This window comes from Apis mellifera, linkage group LG2, assembly GCF_003254395.2.
Source record: "Apis mellifera strain DH4 linkage group LG2, Amel_HAv3.1, whole genome shotgun sequence".
Lineage (NCBI taxonomy): Eukaryota > Metazoa > Arthropoda > Insecta > Hymenoptera > Apidae > Apis > Apis mellifera.
In genome coordinates this window covers 922,512-944,407 of record NC_037639.1, presented here as the reverse complement: position 1 = coordinate 944,407, position 21,896 = coordinate 922,512, and the positions used below count along the sequence as shown (strand labels likewise).

At 20.2% G+C, this 21,896-nt stretch overlaps 1 protein-coding gene across 7 annotated transcripts in view; it reads right to left on the bottom strand.

The window, feature by feature from the left end:
• LOC100576733 (inositol-pentakisphosphate 2-kinase) overlaps positions 1-21,896 on the bottom strand; it is a 271,738-nt gene that overhangs the window by 61,563 nt on the left and 188,279 nt on the right. For 4 of the 7 annotated variants that reach the window (XM_026439232.1, XM_026439230.1, XM_026439233.1 and 1 more), the window contains one exon: positions 20,076-20,161. The exons of 1 other annotated variant lie outside the window; for it this stretch is intronic. Coding sequence is in view for 2 of the 6 variants with exons in the window: in XM_026439228.1 (XP_026295013.1) it covers positions 18,472-18,542 (71 nt within the window). In the remaining 4 variants the exon portion in view is untranslated. Of the gene's footprint in view, positions 1-1,002; positions 1,285-18,471; positions 18,889-20,075; positions 20,162-21,896 lie in introns of those variants that run through there. 2 more of the 7 variants (XM_026439228.1, XM_026439229.1) reach the window with 2 other exon arrangements.

Genomic DNA, 21,896 nt, shown 5'->3' with positions numbered 1-21,896 from the left:
TATTTAACAATAAAATTTGTTTCACTAATTAACTCGATATTGATTTTACAATTTTTTTATAATTGACAGTTATATAAAATAAATAAAAATATTGGCTATTATGATATAAAAATTAAAATATAATAATCATAATATAAATTAAAAAAATAAAAATAATATAATAAAAAGTATAATACATGATATATAAAATAAAATATATAAAATATATATAAAATATAATATATATTTACATAATATATAAAAAATATATAAAATTAAGAACAATTAAATTAAATTTACATTAAATAAAGCGAGATAAGAATGTAATGCAACGGAGGTGTAGTGGAAATAGAGTATTTTTTTTTCTGTTTATTCGTGTAATGCATTAATTGAAAATTTTTACATTTATTTTAATCTCCAAAGATATTCTATGAATATATTAATAATATTATATATTGATTAAAATGCTATTTGAAATAATTGAAGGATTAATATAAGAAGGGATTATACCATATAATCTCTTAATAACCATTATATTATCTTGATTTATATCTATGTAACAAAATTCTAAACAATATCTCTGTATATATAATTATTAATTGTTTCTTTTTATATATATTTTATTTATTTTTATTTCTATCTCTCAAAATAGAAGAGAATAGAATATTAAAATAAAATAATAAACTTATATAAAAATAATAAAATAATAAACTTAAATAATTTTTATTCTTATATAATTATTTATATACAAATTATTTTATAAAAACCAATGAAAAAGAAATTAATTAAACCATGTTTCGAAAATTGTTTCAATTTCATTCAATTTGAAAAATAAACTTTTAATCTTACGTGATTCATTCTATATAAAAGACAAAAATACATTGTATCGATTATATGTATTATTTTAAACAATATAACAAACTAATAAAAATAATATCGACATCGTAAGATAATATACATATACATAAATATTTTAAAATAAAATCATATATTTCAAGTTTTTCTGATCGTTAAAAAACTAACATTAATATTTCACCGCGAGGCTATAATATCACTCTCCTTGAAGTCAACGTGACGTCCAAAAATTCAATTCGAAAAGAGGTCGGCACACGTTATCGTATACAAAAATTCGAAGGATGGCCCTCAAATCGAACGTGCAAGCGAAACAGCGATGTGCAAACGGTTGTACTTGCTGCAAATAATAGCACGACGCGACGCGACGACCCGAGGAGAGTGGAGCTCGAGACTGCAGACGGGAAGTACGTGGCAATCCGCATCCGTCTCCCTGCTGAGAGAAAACTGAACGATAGTACGTATACCGAACGGATAATAATGCCACTTTTAACGTTATGCTAAATAAAACTGGTATGGTCGCTGGCTCGAAAGATTAACGATATATGAACCTTCGAGGGTGGTGGATTATTCTTAACCCAACTTGATATTTTTGTCCACGCCTCTGCATACATTATGTTATTTACATTAAAATAACGTTTGTGATGGATATATAGAAAATTAGCAATTTTATTCGACGTGTGCATGAAACTATCATTATATCAAGATATAATTATTTTTTTATAAATTAAAAAGTTAAAATTTACAATTAAAGAAATATATAGTACATGTATAGAATGTTAATATATTCGCTTTACGTTATATATTATAGAATTGTTACATGATTGTTAATATTTTTTACATATTCGAATAAGTTTAGATGTAAATAATAGCGATATGAGATAGTGTAAAAATAAAAGATAAAAATCTCTTTTAATAAGATTACATAGTAATAGTTTTAATAATGATTATAGTTCAAATATTGTGACAACTAAAATATTCTTCTGTAGCAATCTGTTAATATTTTGTTTAATGGACGTTTTATGTTTTGGTTGTTATAGAAAGTTTCTACGCATGCTTATTAAAGTGAAATTTACTTTATTTTGTTATTTTTAAAGAAATAGAGAAAGTAAGTTATACTATAACAATTGTAATTTTAACATAATAAAGATTTGAAGTATTGAAGTGTTTTTGATTATAATAATAAGAGAAAGTAGAAAATATAATTATGGGATAATTGATTGATAGCAATATAATTAAAATTTTTCGGAGATTTTAAACGTGAATTATATATACAATGCCTAATTTAAGGCTATTATAGATTCAGAAAATATAATTTATACATAGAATTATTGAAAAATAAAATAATTCGTGTAATTGTAATTATATATATTTATTATTATATTTGATATTATTACATTTGGATATTAATAAAATTTTTCTATATATATAGTTTCATATAACTTATTTCTCTCGAAAGTAACATTATCATATTAGTATCTGAATTTTTATTTTGTCTTTTTTTAGAAAAAGTAAGAAAAATAAAGAATTCTACAAAGATTTTTTACACCACTACAAAAATAAAAGGAATCATAATTATAATCATATTCTTTATATATTGATCTGCTTGCACACTTGTTGCAACAAGTTATAATTCAAAAATTATGATTTTAGAAAAAACGACTTTAAATGATTTAAATTGTTTTAAGAATATTATATTAAGATGTTACATTAAAATTCACTTATAAGATTCTATCAAGAACAAAGAATAACTTTTTTTATATCAACTCAATTTTTGAAATATGTCATTACAAATTTTGAGATATATTATTGCAGCAAATCTATATATAGCAACTTTTCAGATAATATTTCTACAATTAGCTATTGATTGAAGTAACTAATTAATATAACTAAGTAAAAAGAAAATTTAGATGAATCTTTATTTATCTTAAACAAATTGTAGAATTACAAATAATTAATTGAATTAATGTTATTTAATCAATTAATCTTTTCATTATCATACATTACACATATGTAACTAGTTACAAAACGTCAAAGATAAATATATGTTTCAATTTTCTTTAGAATAAATATAGGATATTTTATTTATTTTTATTACAGATATTTCTATATTATAAATAATGATAAATTATTTATTTGGCAATGCAATATTTTATTTTAAAACTTTTTCCTTCATTGATAAAAATAATACATATATATCATGATGATTTTCGAATTTGCATTGTGAATTGTGTGAGTTGTGTTAAATAATTGTGGCAATAGCAAAAAAGTTAATATAGTTAATAAAGTAAAAGCAGAAAAATATGAAAATAGAATCATTATTAAAATTAGAAAAAAATCTTTATTTACATTTAAAATTTCGAATTTTAGATGTAATTTTAATATCTTATGAATTGTGTATACATAAGTAAATATTAAAACAAATAATAAAAGTCTAAAAAAATTACTATTAGATTCTTGCATCTCTTCTTATTTATGATTTGCATAACAATCAAAGAAGAATAGCTTGTTTAGCCTTAAGTACATAAATTCCTATGACTTCTGGCTAATATTTTTTGAATAATGAAAGACAAATTACATTTACATATTTTACAAATCCTTTCGCAATACTAGAGTCTCAATATTATTATAGAAAAAGAATAAAGTGTGTTTTCCACAGTGACAAAATAACGGTGCATAAAAAGACAAATAACAACTAACTGTTTTCGTTCCTTTCCCTCAATTCTTTACAGTTTCGAACATTATTTTCCTTTGAGAAATTTAATAGGTGGAAAATTACACGAGCAATTGGATGGTTCCCGGTTTATGTCACACCATTTCTTTATCTTCCAGGGACGCAATTAAAAATAACGTTATTTCATACGGATATCAATGCCTGGTAGCGCTCAAATTTCCAGCAACGTCCACTCTTACAGCGTGATGAATGATTCAAACAGGCGAACCTGCTTTCTCTTCTGTTATATTTACGAAATGTATTTGAGCAAAAGATTCGTGTCTCCTCGCTAGCATTGTGGCGCCTTACCGTTATCTTATGTAACTTCCTTTTATAGAACTACATAAGTGCTTACAAGTTTCTCATACTGAAACGTTCATTTCTCTTGAGTAAACGATTTCTTCTTTAACTTTTTACATGTTTTATATGAAATAATGTGAAATCGAAATATAATAGAATTAATTGCAAGATCATATGAATCTTTTCATTATAATCAGTTAAAAAGCACTAAATTTATAAATACGAAATTTTAAAATATAAATGTTTATTATTAAAAGAATACATATTTTATAAAAGAAATCCTATTTAGAGTAAGATAACCTTCTCAGAATCAATTTCAAATAGAAATTATGAAATTGATTTTATATTCTAATTTTCAATTAATTTTGATAGTGTATAAAATATATTAACAATTGTTTTTATTTGTTTTTTGTTTGTTATTTATTTTTAAGCTATAATTTATAACATTTTATCAAAAAATAGTAATTTTTCAAAATACAATATGTTAATATAATTATGTTATGATTAGGATAAAAGTAAGTCATCACTTCTTGAATTAAATAATTTTTTATAAAATAGATAATATAGAAATATAAATAATAATTTAACTAATAAAATATAAATAATAACTTGATTAATAAATTTTTCTAAAATCATATTTATAATATAAGGAATATAAAAGAAAGAAATAATACGTTTAGAAGATAATGGATGAAAGAGACACTATTAGAAGTAGTAAAAGCAGAATAAATATCAATGCAGTATTCAAAATATTCTAGATTCAACATTAAGAAAAGGAATAAAAAATTATGATTTTTTAGAGAAAAAAACTAGAATCTTCTTCATTACATTGAAAATCAAAAGATAAAAAAATCTGATTTATAAGACGTATAGCATGTATTTCTTCAAAAAAGTATATACATTTAAAAATTTAAAAGAATAAAAATAATCTTTGAAATTTTTGAAATGTTTTTCTATCGAATTTTTTTCTATCGAATCAAGCACATGCATTTAATTTCGTTTCATTTATATAATATAATATATTATATAAATAATATATATTAAATATAATATATATTAAAACCGTGGCTAGATTCAATTGTAACACTCTGTATTCTCATTCTTTTTAATGAGATGTTTCTATTGATATTAATTAATCTATTATTTTTATTAATTATTTCCAAATTATGTTTTCTTTTAATACACATGTTTTGCATTGTAAGTCTATGACTTATATTAATAAAGTTTCTCCAGAGCATACAATAAATTTATATTTATAGATATAAATTTTATCTCCATGTCTAAAAGCTGTTATATAATAACAATTGATCTATTTATATCAAGTTTAATTTTCAATATTAATTTAATATTATATTTTATAAATTAATATAAAACTAATTTTATAAATTAATATAAAATTGAATATATATCATTAACTTAATACAAATATGGATATAATATTGTCTATAATGTACAATATTTTGAATATAACTGAAGACAATTTTAACTATACATAATACATATATATTTTTTACCAAAATTCATTAATTCGTTCAATATATTCTATATGATAAAAGATATTGTGATATTGAAAATGATAACAAATGATTTATTTTTATCAATGTATGAAAGAAAAATAATAAATAAAATGATATTCAATTTAATTAATTAATTTTACAATTTTAACAAATTGTTGCATATATAAATAATATCATTACAAAAATAAATATCTAATAATCTTTTACTCTAAAACATTTATTATTGAAAATTATATTAAAACAATATTATTAGTCTAAATTAGATATTTTATCCGAATACTTATAGTATTTGTTATTTAAATTTACTCAGTTCGAGAATATATCTCCTCAATATGTATGTAACTATTCTATAACTATAAATTTTAATTTAAAAAGAATTAATTTATTATTAATTTATGAATTAATAGTATTTAAAATAATAATTATAGGAATAATTATAGGATTTAATTTTTATAAATTTACTTTACTTTTATTTACTTTTTTTATTAAATAATAAAATTGGTTTATTTAAAATATCTTTTTTATTTATAAATATAATTTATAAAAGAATCTATAAAAAATATTTTATTCTATAAAAAATCTATAAAAAATATATTATTATATATTAATATATGTAATACATAAACTTATCATATATTATTTAATTTTGAAATAAAATGAAAATAATTTTAAATTGTTACGATGTCAAAATAATCCATATTTCATATTTAAGTGAAAAATACAATAAAAATATTCCAATAGATGCATGTGAAATTCTATTGTATCGGCTAACAGGAAATATATATGTTCTGAGAATTTTATTCTTTGTGAAAATGAAAAACAATAAGTTTGAGTAAAATGGAAAAAAACATCGTTGTTCGCCAATACAATTGCACGGTAGGGACGATTATTATTATTATCAAACATTATTGTATAATGTACAAAGTGCATCTAATAATTAATATTTATGAAATATTGCTACTTAAACGATGAATTTATTACCATTTTATATATAAGCACATTAATCTTCGATTGTTTCTCATCATTTCTCTTTAATATTAACGAGATATATTACTTTGTATCATTGAATAAAAATATTAATATAGAAAAATAATTATTATTCTGCTATTAATTATTGATTTATTTGCATATTTATTAATAATTGTTTATTACTAATAAAATCCTATTTTTTATTTTATTTGACCGCAAAGTATGGAGAAATAATTTGAATCAATGAGAATGCAAAGATGAAAATTTGAATAACAATTATTTGAGAATATAAAAAGTTATACAATAATACAATAATTTATAATGTTATTTTAATTTTACTGCAATAACGAATTTTTCAGTATATTTTTCAGTATAAATGTTTTTTCAAATATAAATTAAAAATAATGATGAACTTATTACTAATCTTTCATCAAGAGCTATTAAACTGTATAGTTAATCATAATAATGTTTGATTAGTATTTATCTTAGATATTTTATATGAAATTTTTTTGTATAAACTAACTTATAAATAAAGAAGAAATCAATTATTTTTAATTAATATTTACAATGATATTTTAATGATTTGAAAATAAAACATTATGTATAGTGAATAATTTTATGTTATAAAATTAAATAATCAAATAATCAAAAAATTGTATGACTAAATTATACATACTTATATATATAGTAATACATACCTATATATAAAATAAAAAATAGAAAATAATTACATAATACATAATATATATAGTAAATTAAAAAAATGGAAAATATATATAATACATATTTAATATTATTATATTAATTATTAAATATAAGTAAAATTTTTATTGATATATCGCTTATTTTTTATTATTATAAATAAAAAATAAATCAAATGTAGAAGATTAAAGTATTTTTGTTAATTATAATGTTGATATTTCAAAATACGATTCATTTTACTTGGGAAATTTGGGAATATTAATAATTCTAAAATACTGATAAAACATAAGTAAAAATATATTATTTTCTTAAATTTTTTAAAAAAAATTCTATCTAAAAACTATTTTAAAAAATAGATCTATCGTAATGGAATAATTGTATTTATGTAATTTTGGTATTGAAATTCTGGTATTCTTTTTTATAATTACAATATTAAAAATGTGATATAGTTTTATTAAATGAAAAAAAAAATTAAAAATGAAATATATATATTATACATATTTTTTTATTTTTCTTTATCTTCTATTTATTTTTCAACAAATTATATTATTATATTAATCTAAAATAATCTTTTTTCGATATTATTTTCTTTATTCTATTATTCTTTATTCTATTATTATTCTATATTAAAAGTACAATCCAATATATCTGATATTCAGTCTATTCTAGTATACCAGATTATTGAAATTTTACTTTATATAAGGTGTATCACTTGTATATGGTAATAAACTACATTAAATTTTTTATTGTATATAAATTTTTTTCAATTTCTCAAAACTTAACCATTGTTACAATTAAACAAATCGATAATATCGACAAAAAATTAAAAGAAAGATATTCATTGTAACGCCATGATTATTGAAACAGTTGTTTTGTGGCCTGATAATTTAATATAAATCACATTATTAAAGATACTGTCAAATAAATTAGAATAGGAAGTTTATTTTATTCCTCCTTATTATAATTTATTTTATTAATAATGGTTTGAAAAAATAATATTTTAAGAATTACGATGTAAATAAAAATTCAAAGTATTTATTAGAATGAAGTTGATAAAAAACTTAAGATGATTAAAACAAAAGTTAGTATATAAAAATATTTATTGGAAATTATTTTTCAAATTACATACATACATTTAAATTTTGTTGCAAACAAGATGGAGAAAAAATGTGGTAAAGATATTTTATTCTATTCTCATTTCTTCTTTTTATCTAATGCAAAATTAAATAATATATATTTATAATTATAATTTCAAAAATAAAGTTCAATGAATATTTTTGCATCTCAATTTCTTGGCTATATGTTCAAATATTTTTTATATATATTTTGTTTTTAAATGGATTTTTCAATTTTTAAATAGATCAATGCTTAAATAGATCAATAAAAATAGATTAATTGATAAATATTATTTAGATTTAAAAAACAAAATTAAAATAAAATTATTTTAATAAATATTTTAAAATAAAAAATCCACAGATAAATTAATTAATAAAAATACAAAGTAAATGATCCTTAAGATTGAAAAATATACGTTCAGATTTGTAAACGTGAAATAAAAATATATTAAAAAATATTATAATAAAATAGAATAATAACCATAATAATAATATTAATACTAATTTATATCTTATAATAATACTAATAATACTAATAATAATAAAAATAATCATAATATACAAATCTTATATACTTATATATTACAATATTATATAAAAAATGTATCTTCTGCTTACAAATTTATAACATTTTACGATGAACTGGACAATTGGCTTTTATTCGAATTACACTATTTTCAGAACTATTTTCTAACTAATCAAACGTCATAGCTTCAGAACTATGTTATAACTATGTTGACATTTCAAGGAGAAATATCAATCACTTCAATAAAACCTCTTATCGAAATTTTCACGCAATTAAACGAAGTCAGAATGGTCAACGAACGAAGATAGAGCACGGACTTTAATAATTCCTCAACACGTATCATATCACGTGCCATTTTTTTATCAATCATAATGAGAATCGAAATGTTTCTGATAACAGTTATTCCTTTTCTACATATACTACGATTGACCGTAGCGACCTGTGGCGCGTCATTATATTCCACTCACTAGGCAGGAAACGATGAGTCATAGAAATGAAGTCACTTCGATAATAAAAAGGTCCGTGAACCATACACGTCCACTTTCGAAATCTTTGATGAACGTAATTCTACGTATGTGAAAATTCGTAATGCAAACATCGAATATTCGAAATACAATTTCGGAAGTAATATAATACTTTAAATGATAAATGTTTGTAATATAATCTGAACGATAAGCGAACGAAATATCAATAAATTTTTTTGATTGATCGAATAATCGAACAAAAATATACAAAGTGTCCCAGAAGTTAAGACTTAAGTGATGATACTTGAGATGATTTCAAGCAATTTTTTTCTTTTCAATTTCTCAAAAATTCTTGTTTCAGTCTTATTAATGAGTAATAATGAAAAACATTTGCCAATCATAAATTTGTCGTGCAGTTGTAGCGTTAAGTGAATGATTCACTAACAATAAATTTGATCAAATAGTAGAACTCAAGCAATACATTACAAGTTTATACTTGTAATTATAATTGGTCAGCATTTTTCGTTAATAAAATCGAATCTTCGTAAAAAAAAAAGTTACTTGAAATCATTTCAAGAATTATCAGTTAAAAATTTAAATTTTGTCGTTCAACTTTTGGAATATTCAATATTATATAAGAATAATATGCGTTTGAAATGTCATTAAGTTTTTTAATAATTTTATCATTTTTCTTCTTTATCCGATTTTTCCTATTGTATCGTATTATCGATTTATATTATCAATATAAATGATGATGAAAAAAAAGAAAGTAATAAATTTTAAAAATTTTCGAATAAAAAATTTAATTAAAATTTGTACAATTTATTTAAATTCTTTGAATAGTAAATAATTATTCAATGATAATATAGTAAATAATAGTAAATAATTATTGATTGATATATTATAAATAAAGTTAAATTGTAAATAGAACAAGAATATATAAAATTTTTTGTAAAATGTATATTATTTAAAATAAAAATAATTATAATTATAAATCCAAAGTTTTTTATAATACAAAATTCATAATACAAATTCATAAACATTTCAATAAATTATCTAACAAATTTAGTTATCAGGTTATATATATACATATATAATCAATGATAAAAATTTTCATTATTTTATATGAAAATCAATTTATTTCTAAAATTCTAATTTCAATAAAAGTTTGTATATATGTAAAACATAATATATTACATGCAATTTCTTATTTAACAAAAAATTTCTTTGATGCATAAAATCAATCTTCAAATATTTATAATTTTTTTTAATGTAATTTACATATTTTACATATTTAAAAAACGAAAAAACATTAAAACATTAAAAAATTTATTTTATTCTTCAAAATGATATTTCGCTAATAGAAATTGTTCCATAAGTTGAAATAGGATATTAATATATTCGATGAAATATTTTTAAATTTTTTTTAATTTTAGAAGCCGAAACAAAGTATAAAAAAATGTTTGAAGTTTATTTATTAAATTATTAACAATTTAAGATGAAACGAGGTTGAAATAGAACATAAATATGATAAAGAATTATCTCTATCTTCATTTAACGTAAACATCAATTGCTAATAACTTAATAAATAAATCGATATTTTTGTATGCAAATTTTTCTAATTCCTATGAAATCTAATATTTTCTATTTATAATGCTTGTTACAAAAAAGAATTATTATTCAATAACAGAAGTTATTATTTGAACTCTCATAAGATATATGAAGATTTTTGTGATCGATTATATGCCAATATAAATCGATCATTAAAATTTATTTCTAATATCTTATTAACAAACTATCCCTATCAATTATCAAAAGTTCGATCAATAAATAAAGCATCGAGCTTCTTCAATTTAATAATTTTTACAAACATTTTCAGATTTCAGATTTTGAATATCAACCGAGAGAACATGTTTATAGAAAAGTTTTCGATTTATCGTTTGAAACACTGCCTGTCGCGATCGTAAACTCGTTACGAGCTAGAAAACTCAATGGTAGCGACGATGCCTAGACGATAATCTCGTTACAAGGCCAGTTATCTCGTTATACGCTTCGTTCGAAGCCTGAAAGACGGAAAGAGCATCGCCATTGTGTGTATTTAGTTGGTGCGTCGAACGTATAAAAAGTGCGACACGAGCAGCAAGTGCACGTGCACGTAAGGTGCACGTTTTTGTTTGCACGTGCACGTTTTCCGCTTCCACTACACATTCGTCTCGTGTATTACACAGGATCACGTTCGGTTGGGCATGAACCAACGACTTTACGTCATAAATTTCATAATTGATATCGTATATCGAGTTGGCTTTTAAACTCGAAGGAGTTTTTAAAATTGCACAGAAAGATGACGCATTGCTTCTTGTATTTAAAAAGATAATAAAAGTAGCGTAGGATAGATTGGTAATAACACTTTGATATATTGGAATAAAGTATAATGTAGGAATTATTACGTTGGCAAGAAAAATTTTTATATGAAAATGTTACTTATTTATTTGATATATATTGAGTCAGTTTCGTTGTATGTCAAATAATATTTATTATTTATATATAGAAAATGATAACTCTGTAAAAAAGTATAACTCTGTTTAAATATAACATAATTTTAATGTTAAAAAATTAAAGTGTTTATTGAATTAAATTATGATAATAAGTGAAATTAAAAATAATTCTAGTTACGTATAAGAAAGTTAAAAATTAAAAGATTTTTATGGAATTAAGAGTTTATATCAAATTCATGATAAACATATTTTATTTTTTGGCATTTTTCATGTACTTGCTTGATTCAATGAATTGCATTAATTTTTTTATTTGATAATAAACAAAAAAGGCAATATTTTTTATTGAATTTTCTCTATTACAATCATTTCTAACTATATTTTTAAACTTAAAATTATAAATTTTGATTAATGAACTAAGTAATAATATTTTTAAAAAGTTAGCTTAAATAAAAAAAAAATTACAAAGAAAATATTTAATAAAATTATATTTTAATATAATTTTAAATCAATAAGAGAAAGTTAATTTAGGAAATTTATTTTGTTTACATATATATATATAATGCTAATAAAGATAATATCAATATTAATAAAGAAAAATATTTGAATATAAAAAAATTTTTTTATATTAAATTTCATTTATTTAAGTAATATTCAATAATATTAATAATCTATCTATACATTTGATTCTATCAATTCATAACACTAGTTTATATTGAGAAAAGATAAAATGTAAAAATTTAATTGTTTTATAAGTCAAAAAAATAATAAAATTTTGTTATTGGCTATGAAGCTTGAATTTGAAAAAAATTCAAAAATCAAAATTTTTCAAGTTAATTATTTATAATTTTTTTAATAAAATATAAATATATTTTAAAAAAGAATTTATAAATTTTCAGAGAATTTGAAAAGTTTCAAAATTTCACGAAATAAATAAGAATAAGCTTTGCAAATTTAAAATTTATTTATATATATTTTTTCATTTATTCTTAATAGCAAATTCATGTATATTATGAATGTAATGTAAACAAGTTTGTTTAAAATTTTAGTACGTTTAGGAATATGTGAAATTTTTTATAGAAAATAATATAATTTAAATCAATTTAATTAAATTTAAAATAATATAATAAAATATTTCTAGAAGCAAATTATTATTTGTTTAATTTATCAAATATATAAAATATAAATTTCAATAAAATTTCAAAAAAAAAATCTTATATTTAATTCGTATATATATAAATAAATCAAATTTTTTATATCTTATTATTTATGTATATTATTTTAATACATTATATCGTATTATATAAAAGATTAGAAATTATTCTTAGTAATAATTTTAATGAATTACTTATTTTAAAATAATATGAATGATATTAATATACATTTCATTTAAAATTAATATATAATTATTTCTTGTAACTACTTTTAAAGAAAGTTTTTTTGCAATATTCATGAAAAAAATGAATTATTAAAGTGAAAAAATTTATTTATAATTATACAGTTCAAAAATCTGTGCAAAATATAATATTTAAAATTCAATTCTTAAAAATGTACATATTATTAAATTTTTAAATATATTTAGTAAATACAGAGTACTTTTCTTTCAATTTTTTCTATACACTAATTAGATTATTCTTGCATATTAAAATATATTTAAAAATTACAAAATAAATAAGAATAAAATAAAGAAGATAATTGAAAAAAGTAAAAATAACAAATTGTAAAATAAAAATATTTGTAAACAAATTAATTATATAGTTTCATTTAAAGAAATCATATTTCAAATGCATTAATTAAAATTCATCTACATAATATTGATACTCAAGTAGAAAGAAATGGAGAACAGAAAAGATTTGGATATGATTACGAGTTAAATACATAAGTACATGAGTATGCACTGACAGCATTAGATCTGGTATTAATAACCTGATAACACACTTCCTCTTTACTAACACTTCTATAAAAAACATCTACTTGAATTTATTCGAACAAGTATTACCATCATGATAAAAATAAAGTAATTTAAATAGAGAAATTGATAATAATTTTTTTCAATAAAAATTAAATTAGATAATCATTAAATATTAATTATTTCAAAAACCAAATGATAAATCTTGTAAGTAAATGATGTAGAATAAAAAAAAATATTTTTATATTAATATATAATATCTCTTATATAAAAGATTTATAAAAGAAAATGTTAAGATTTTCTATAAATAAACAAAAAATATAATATGAATAGAATTATATTTATAATATAATCAAGTACATGGTTATAAAATTTATAATTACATATATAGAATATATTTAATATTCTATATTATATATCAAAAGAAAATAAATCTAGTAGATTCTTTTAGAGATCCTTTCTTCTTCATTTCTTTAATCATGATCTACTAAAAACTATTCATTTCGCATAAATATATCCACAATCTAATTATGAATAATTTTTATTCTATCGCACAATATTCCTTACGTTACGAAAACTTAAATTATTTATAACTTAATAAATCGACATTCTTGCACACCAACTTTTGTATTAATTTTCACATTTAGAATCAACATATTAAAGGTGTTCCACAATTTATCCATGTATGTAAGATGAACGTATTGAATATGGAACAATGCGAGAACATACATTACATGTTTCTCTACTCGATAGCACTGTTTGCAAATATATCCACAGAGACTCGATTTAGATACATGAATAGCAGATATGTTAGTCTGAAATCCCGAAGGATGTCGTAAATTAGGATTTTCTCTTAATCTATGATCACTCTCCATCTACTATTTCCTGTTTCCGTGTTTGGCTTTATTTCGAACGTCTATGCTTACACATTCTGTCCTATCAATTTTCTACATCCGTATTCCTCCATCACGCAATTTGTTTTTCTTATTTAATACCGGTTACTAAATAATAAAAAAGATATTCGTTTATTCTTTTTACTTGCTACATATATATATATATATATATACATGTACTTACATACAAGAACTTACACAAACATGTAATATGATACTTGAAATGGGGACTAATCCTGCTTAAAGTTGACATTCGTTTAACATGATTAAAGACAAGCTGTTAGTTGAAGATGAAACTGACAGATATGGTCGCAACAAGATAACAGCGACTTATAAAAGTGTCGAGACTTGTATTGTCAAATCTAACGAAAATTTTAAACGAAACTTTATACATAGAGCAATCAAATTTTTTTCTTCGATTGAATATCATTTTAAAACAGTGAAAATACTTTTTTGTTTTTATTTCTAAAAACTTTCTAAAAGATTACAAATTTCTTTTAGTTCATTGCAATAAAATAAAAGTTATTTTAATGTAAATTATTTATGATATATTTAAATGCATTTAAATATATTTTATTTTATTTTTGTAATTTGAATTTATAAGAATGAAACTTTTACAAATCGAAATTTATCTCTATATGTCGAATTTCTATTTGATGCTTCTTTTATCTTCTTTAGAATCCTTATATCTTTCGATATCTGTCGCTTATTTCTCTTGCGTCAATCATCAACTTTAAGATTGAATTTTCCTTTGTTTGATTTCCATTAAAATTGGAGAACTATTGATCTTTTATATATAGCTTATATGTTGACTTTTCGTTCGTTAAATCTCTTTCATTCGAAAATTTTGATAAATCAAAACTACAAAATTTCAATTTTCCTCTTCGAGTTATAGCTATCGATTATAACTTTATAATGGTGTGAGATAGAAAACTTTTCATATATAAATATTCAACTTTTCTGTACTATATTCCTGTATATCATCCTGTTGTAAAAGTATTTCTAAGTGAAATTTTAATTCATAAAACATAAAAAAATATAAACATAAAACATAAAAAAATAATAGAAATTTGAGAATTAATTTCAACTTCTCAAAGAGATTTCTCAACAACAAAAGAAACTTTTTTGTATATAACCTAATAATTGTCTTACAAATACAATATAATTTTTATTAAAAATTTAAAATTAATTGAGTCTATTTATAAGATAGTGTATAAAAACTTTTGTGATTGACTATACATAAAATGTACATATAATTTAATGATTATTATAGAGGAAGATAGTGAAAACAGTAGAGAATTAAAGTAAACTTATTATTGCGAGTGTGGATATAAGTGTACAAATAAAGTAACAGAAATTCTGAGTAAGTAAACATCTGACATCTCGACAAAGGAGTGTTTGATACAAAGTCAATATACTAAGTATTTGTAAAGATGAATTTACACTTGATAATTATCCTCATATTATATTATCAACCAGTGATGCAATACGATGCCACGATTTTACTCCATATCTATTGTTGCACTTTTATATTACAGATATAATAGAGATTCTTATTGGTGAGAAATACATCAGTTTTTCTTATGATATAAATAGATAAAAAATGGGACGATACTTTCTATTCAAATTAGCTTATAATTACTTGGATATTGTGTCATTTAATGATGATGAAAAACCAATGAATTGATAAATTGATAAATCAATCATATATTTTTAAATTCTATTTTGAATGACAACGACACAATGCTTCTCGTTTACACTGATATGAAACAATGATATAACATAAGAACATTAATTACATAACAAATGTAGACGAGTCACAATGGATTTCTCAATAAGGAGAAAATATATATATTTATCATTTTTCTTTAATATTGTTGATTTTTACTTATTCGATGATCTAAATGTTTGCATTGTTTTCAAAATGTTTTAAATTTCTTCAATTAAATTGTATAACATTAAATTAAATTGAATGTAATTATCATATTTTTTTATTACTTTTTACATAATTAATAAATATGTATCAAAATTATAATTATATAATATTGTATCAGTATTTATAGTAAAATACCAATATAATATCAATTTTCAAAATTTTTAAGTTGGATTCTCTCTCTCTCTTTTTCTGTGTGTGTGTGTATGTGTGTGTGTGTGTATCATATACCAATAACATATTTATGATTTATAATTGCTAAAAGAAATTTCATAGAAAAAATTATTCTATATATATATATATATATATATATATATATATATCTATTTTTATATTTATAATATACTTTAATATGTGAACAGATAAATAAATTTAATTTAATGCAATGTATTTTATTTAATTAAAATGTTAAAAATATTTTGAAAACAATGCAAATATTTGAATCATTAATACATCAAATAAGTAAAAATCAAGAATATTAAAAAAACTTCTTTTAAAATAAAATAAAATTGTTAACAAAATATAATTTTTAATAGATCAGATTGCTTAAAACATACTTAGAGGATTAAAAAAATATTAAAGTCAATAATTTTTATAAAAAATTGCTATTTTAATTATAAATTTATATTTATTATAAATTTTTAAAATGTCCCAATATTTTTTTGATGCGAAAAGTAATTGTGACTTCATTTAATTTTTAATATTATTTTATTATAATAAGTTAATTAAATAAATTACATAGATTTGTAAAATAAACATTTTATTGTACAATAAACATTTTATCGAAAAAAACAAAATTGAAATCACTTTTTTTATAATTAATCTGTATTATAATAGAACGTTAAAGTTAAATAAACGTTAATGTTTGAATATTTTTGTAAATAATTTCTAATATTAACATTTATATTATTGTAGTTATTTATTCTTAAATGCTTTTACGAATTTGAAATTAGCTATTTTATATTCAACAATTTGATATTTATGTACATAAAATCGTTCTAAAAGATTGGAACAGAAATAAACTGAATCATATTCCGTTCAGAAACGAAAAATAATAATATAATATGGTCTTAATCTCGTCGATAATAAATATGTAATTAAATGAAAATTACTTTATAAATAATATTTATATTTCATAGATTAGTATTTGAATAGATAATATCTATATATAAAAAAATATCATGTACAATATTTCATTTATGATATCTAGAATATTTAATATTTATTTATACAATTTTTTCTATGCACATATAATTTATTAACAAATAAAATTTTTAAGAAGAACTAAAGTTAAGCAAAATATCGATTGGAGTTTGTATTTAAGTTATAAATAATTTAATTTTGTATTAGATTATGTAAAATGAAGACAGAGTGATTCAGCTGATCGATAAATATTATCATATCGCAGTGTCACCTGTCTATCAGGCGATTTCAACGAAAAGTTTAAAAAGGATATAGTCATATATCATTTTAGATTAAGTCTACTAAATTTTTAATGTAATGTAATAGATAACATTACAAAATAGACATTATTTAACACAAATAAATAGATATTAAGATTATAATATGATATTAATAATAATTAATCTTTTTTTTGTAAGGCATTAATCTTAACATACATTTATTTTAATCAGTTAAGCATCGAGTAATGAAAATATTTGATGCAAAAATTGAATATATAATATGCAGAGTATTTTATTATATTGAGATGCAAAAAATATATTATAATAATTAATAATCGATTATATATGTTTAATAAAAATTTAATATTATTTAAAAAAATATATAATTTATGATAATTTTATAAATACTTTTTATTTTTAAAACTTTATAAATTTATACTTATTATTAAAAAAAAATTAGTAACTATCCAGTGACTCATGAGATATATTCTTTGTAAAAAAAATTTTTAAATATTTTTTATTTTGTGTTTTTTGCGATATAATTACTTCATTGAACTCTTGATCAAAGGGTGAACCCATTTAAATAACTGCGACACCGCGATACAATACTGCTGATGGATCAAAATTGCAATAAATTATTTATAACTTAAAACATATAATTACAACATAAGTATTTACTAAAATTTAAAAGATAAATAACTAACCTACAATTTTGCATATGAATTTTTGTGTTCGTCTCATTGTCTAGAATCGAATCCCCAAAGATGTCCCACATTTCTCTAAACACCCTGTACACGCTTTCTAGTTTCGAATGTGTACCTACGGAGCAATAATTTGTCGAAACAAAATCGGTAGAGAAGCGAGACCAAATGACCGAAATGGTTCGTTGGTTGCATTAATGCCAGGAAACATGATGAAAAAAGGTGGGCACTTACGTGTCGGTACGCAAGCGGACACACGCGATCACATTTAATCGTACGTTTAAAAGCACTTACTCGGTCGCGAAACGTTTCGATGCCTATAGAAAGAGGCAGCGTTGCCACAGTCAAACTGTCTTATCCATTTTCGCGTAAGGTTAACGACCGTCCGGTTTGCGAAACTCGGTGACTTGTAACGAATAAGTACGAGCGTCTGCTGGAAACGATCGTACATCCCACTCCTACGGACGTGTCGTATTCGTGTAATTTGAAATGGTGGTTTCACATAGGCGTTGCGGCAGGGTTAAACAATACAATGGAAAGAAAAAACTAGAATTATATGATTGTTTTCTAATAATAAAGCAACACTTTCCTTCTTCTTAAATTTCGAAAGATAACTTCTGAAATTAATTTTTCATTTAGACATGTTTTTAAATGTGTTTTTTAATTTTTATTTCTCTTACAAAGGAAGCATGTAAAAATCATATATCTGGATATATTTACTTTTAATTTAAAAAAAAATCTTGCAAATTTTATAATGATTTTCTGGTTTTATCCAAGTATTTGCCAATAATATTTTGCGATAAATGATATATATTTTAAAAAATGATTGAATTTATTGTAGTTTTAAATGTTTTCATTTTATATTTGATTGTTTTTGAAATTATAATAGAATTTTGATAATCGGTAATTATTACAAGTTATACAATGATATTTAAATTTCATTTAATATTTATTAATATTATATTTTAAATTATTTTCGTTATGTAGTAAATAAAATAATTATTAAATTAAATAATTGTTAGGCATTCTATTATATAACTCTTATATATAAAATAAAATTGGTATATTTTATTTATATTAAAATTTATAATATATTATTTTGAATTTAGAACAAAAATAATCAAAGAATAAAAAATTAAATCAAATAATAAATCTGGAGTTGATGACATTTGCATATATTATCAGGGGATGAAGTGCTTGCAAAAAAAATAATGTACAAACAGAAGAATTTAATCATTCTCTATATTATTATCGTTAATTAATGTAGATCACTTATAGTTTATATAGTTTAAAATAAAAATTTCATTTTATTATTATTTTATTTATTGAAATAAAATTTTTTAATTTCATTTGTTTTATTTTTTCATTATGAAAATTTCTAATAAATACTTTTTAGTTGACATAATTTATTTTATTAATTATAAAGTTGTAAATTTTCAAAATTAAGTATACAGTTAAATATACAGATTTTTCTTAAATTAAAAATATTATTATTAATTATAATATTTTTCTTTTTAGTTTTATATGAAAAATTTATTGATATATCAAAATAAATATATAAAATAATATACAGAATGTAAATAAATAAGGAAATTAAAAATACTTACGAAATAATAACTTCTTTTTAATATGTTCCAAATCTAATCCAAATTTTTCGTCCAAAATTATTTTATATAGAAAGAAACATTATTTCCTGAAAACAAAAATTAAATTAAATGTAAATTATTAAATAAACAAAAATAAAATAAATGGAAATAATAATAATTTTCTAAAAGTAATTTGTTAAAAAATTGATTGATCGAATTCAAAATCCAAGTATTAAAATAATTTAAATATTATAGAAGGAAATTGTTATTAAAAATTGTGAATAAAAAATAACGAATGCTTCAAATCCAATGAATAAAATATATACCGACTTCATACAAAGAAAATTTATTTAAAAATTATTAAGAAATTATTCAAAGAAATAACATGAGAAGTAAATATATACGTTGCAATATTAATCTTACATCTATATAAGAGAATCTGAGAGGGAAATAAAGGAAAGAGAAAGAAAAAAAGGAAAAGAAAGATTGCAATAATAATTATTTTACTTATAACTGATCTATTATTATAATACATTGATTATATGTTATTATTATTTATATTTGTATTGGATTTCATTTTATCAGAAAAGTTTCATAAATTTATTGATATAATTTTTAAGTGATATATAAATTAAGAAATTGAAAAATTTCATTTCTTTTTAAATTAATCAATATTTGTCATTCTAATCATTTTTAATCAAATATAAATTTAAAAGCTATTATCATTTTGATTTTGATTTGAATCTCATTAATAATCTCTGACAGTCTTATATTTGTTCGAATAAATCTTAAATCGAATGTGAAATTATTTGTATAAAAATTTATTTGAATAAAAAATTATTTATCATTCACAAATAATTATTTGAAGTTCTTTCGAATAAAATTTTTATTCTATTAATAATTTTATTAGTAATAAATCAATAATTTTTAATTTAATAGTAAATCACAATAAGAAAAAATTAAAAAATTTTTTCATAAAAAATTAATCATATTTCAATTTTTTTAAAAAAGAAACTATAGAATATGTTTTTATATGTATAGATTCAGATGCATTCTCTTTAATCTTATAATATCAAATTTTTTTCTAAATTTAAAATAATAATTTTTTTTTTATTAATTATCTATGACGGAAGGATATTTTTCTTCGAAAATTTTGTAAATATTTAATAATAATTTCTTAAATTATTTATTTATAGTAAAAATATAATTTACTACTAATACTGAAAATTCTTCTTCATCAAAAAAAAATTATATTCATTATTATTTATTTAAATATTTAATACGTTAGTAAAATATCATATTGAATTATATGCATCATTCAAGAGGAAAAACAAAAAAATTAATATAAAATGTTATAGGTTTTAATTTAAAATTTAATCTGTTATAGGATAATTAAAATTAATTAATTCAAAAGTTGTAATTTTTATTTTCAAATCCTATTCATTAAACATGTTATAACTTGCATCGAATCACGTATTACGTAAGTCGCTTAAAAAAGCTCGGAAATTTCTGTGACTCGGGTACGGAAATGGATTGGCATGAGCCATTTTTGGTTACGCTATTAGAAATGAATTTTTTAGGATAGAATTTATACAAAATAGAATTTAATATTTATCAATGATTGAATTAAATTAATAAAAGTTGAAGAATACGAATAAGAAAAAGTTATTATTTATAATATATGTTTAATAATAATATAACTATTTCTTGTTAAGTAAAATTTTGAATAATATAAGAAAAAAAACTTAATTTTAATAAAAAAAAAAACGTAGATAAAATCGAATTAAATATGTAGAATGTATGCTTGGTAATTATAAATACATTTAATTTATATATAATTTT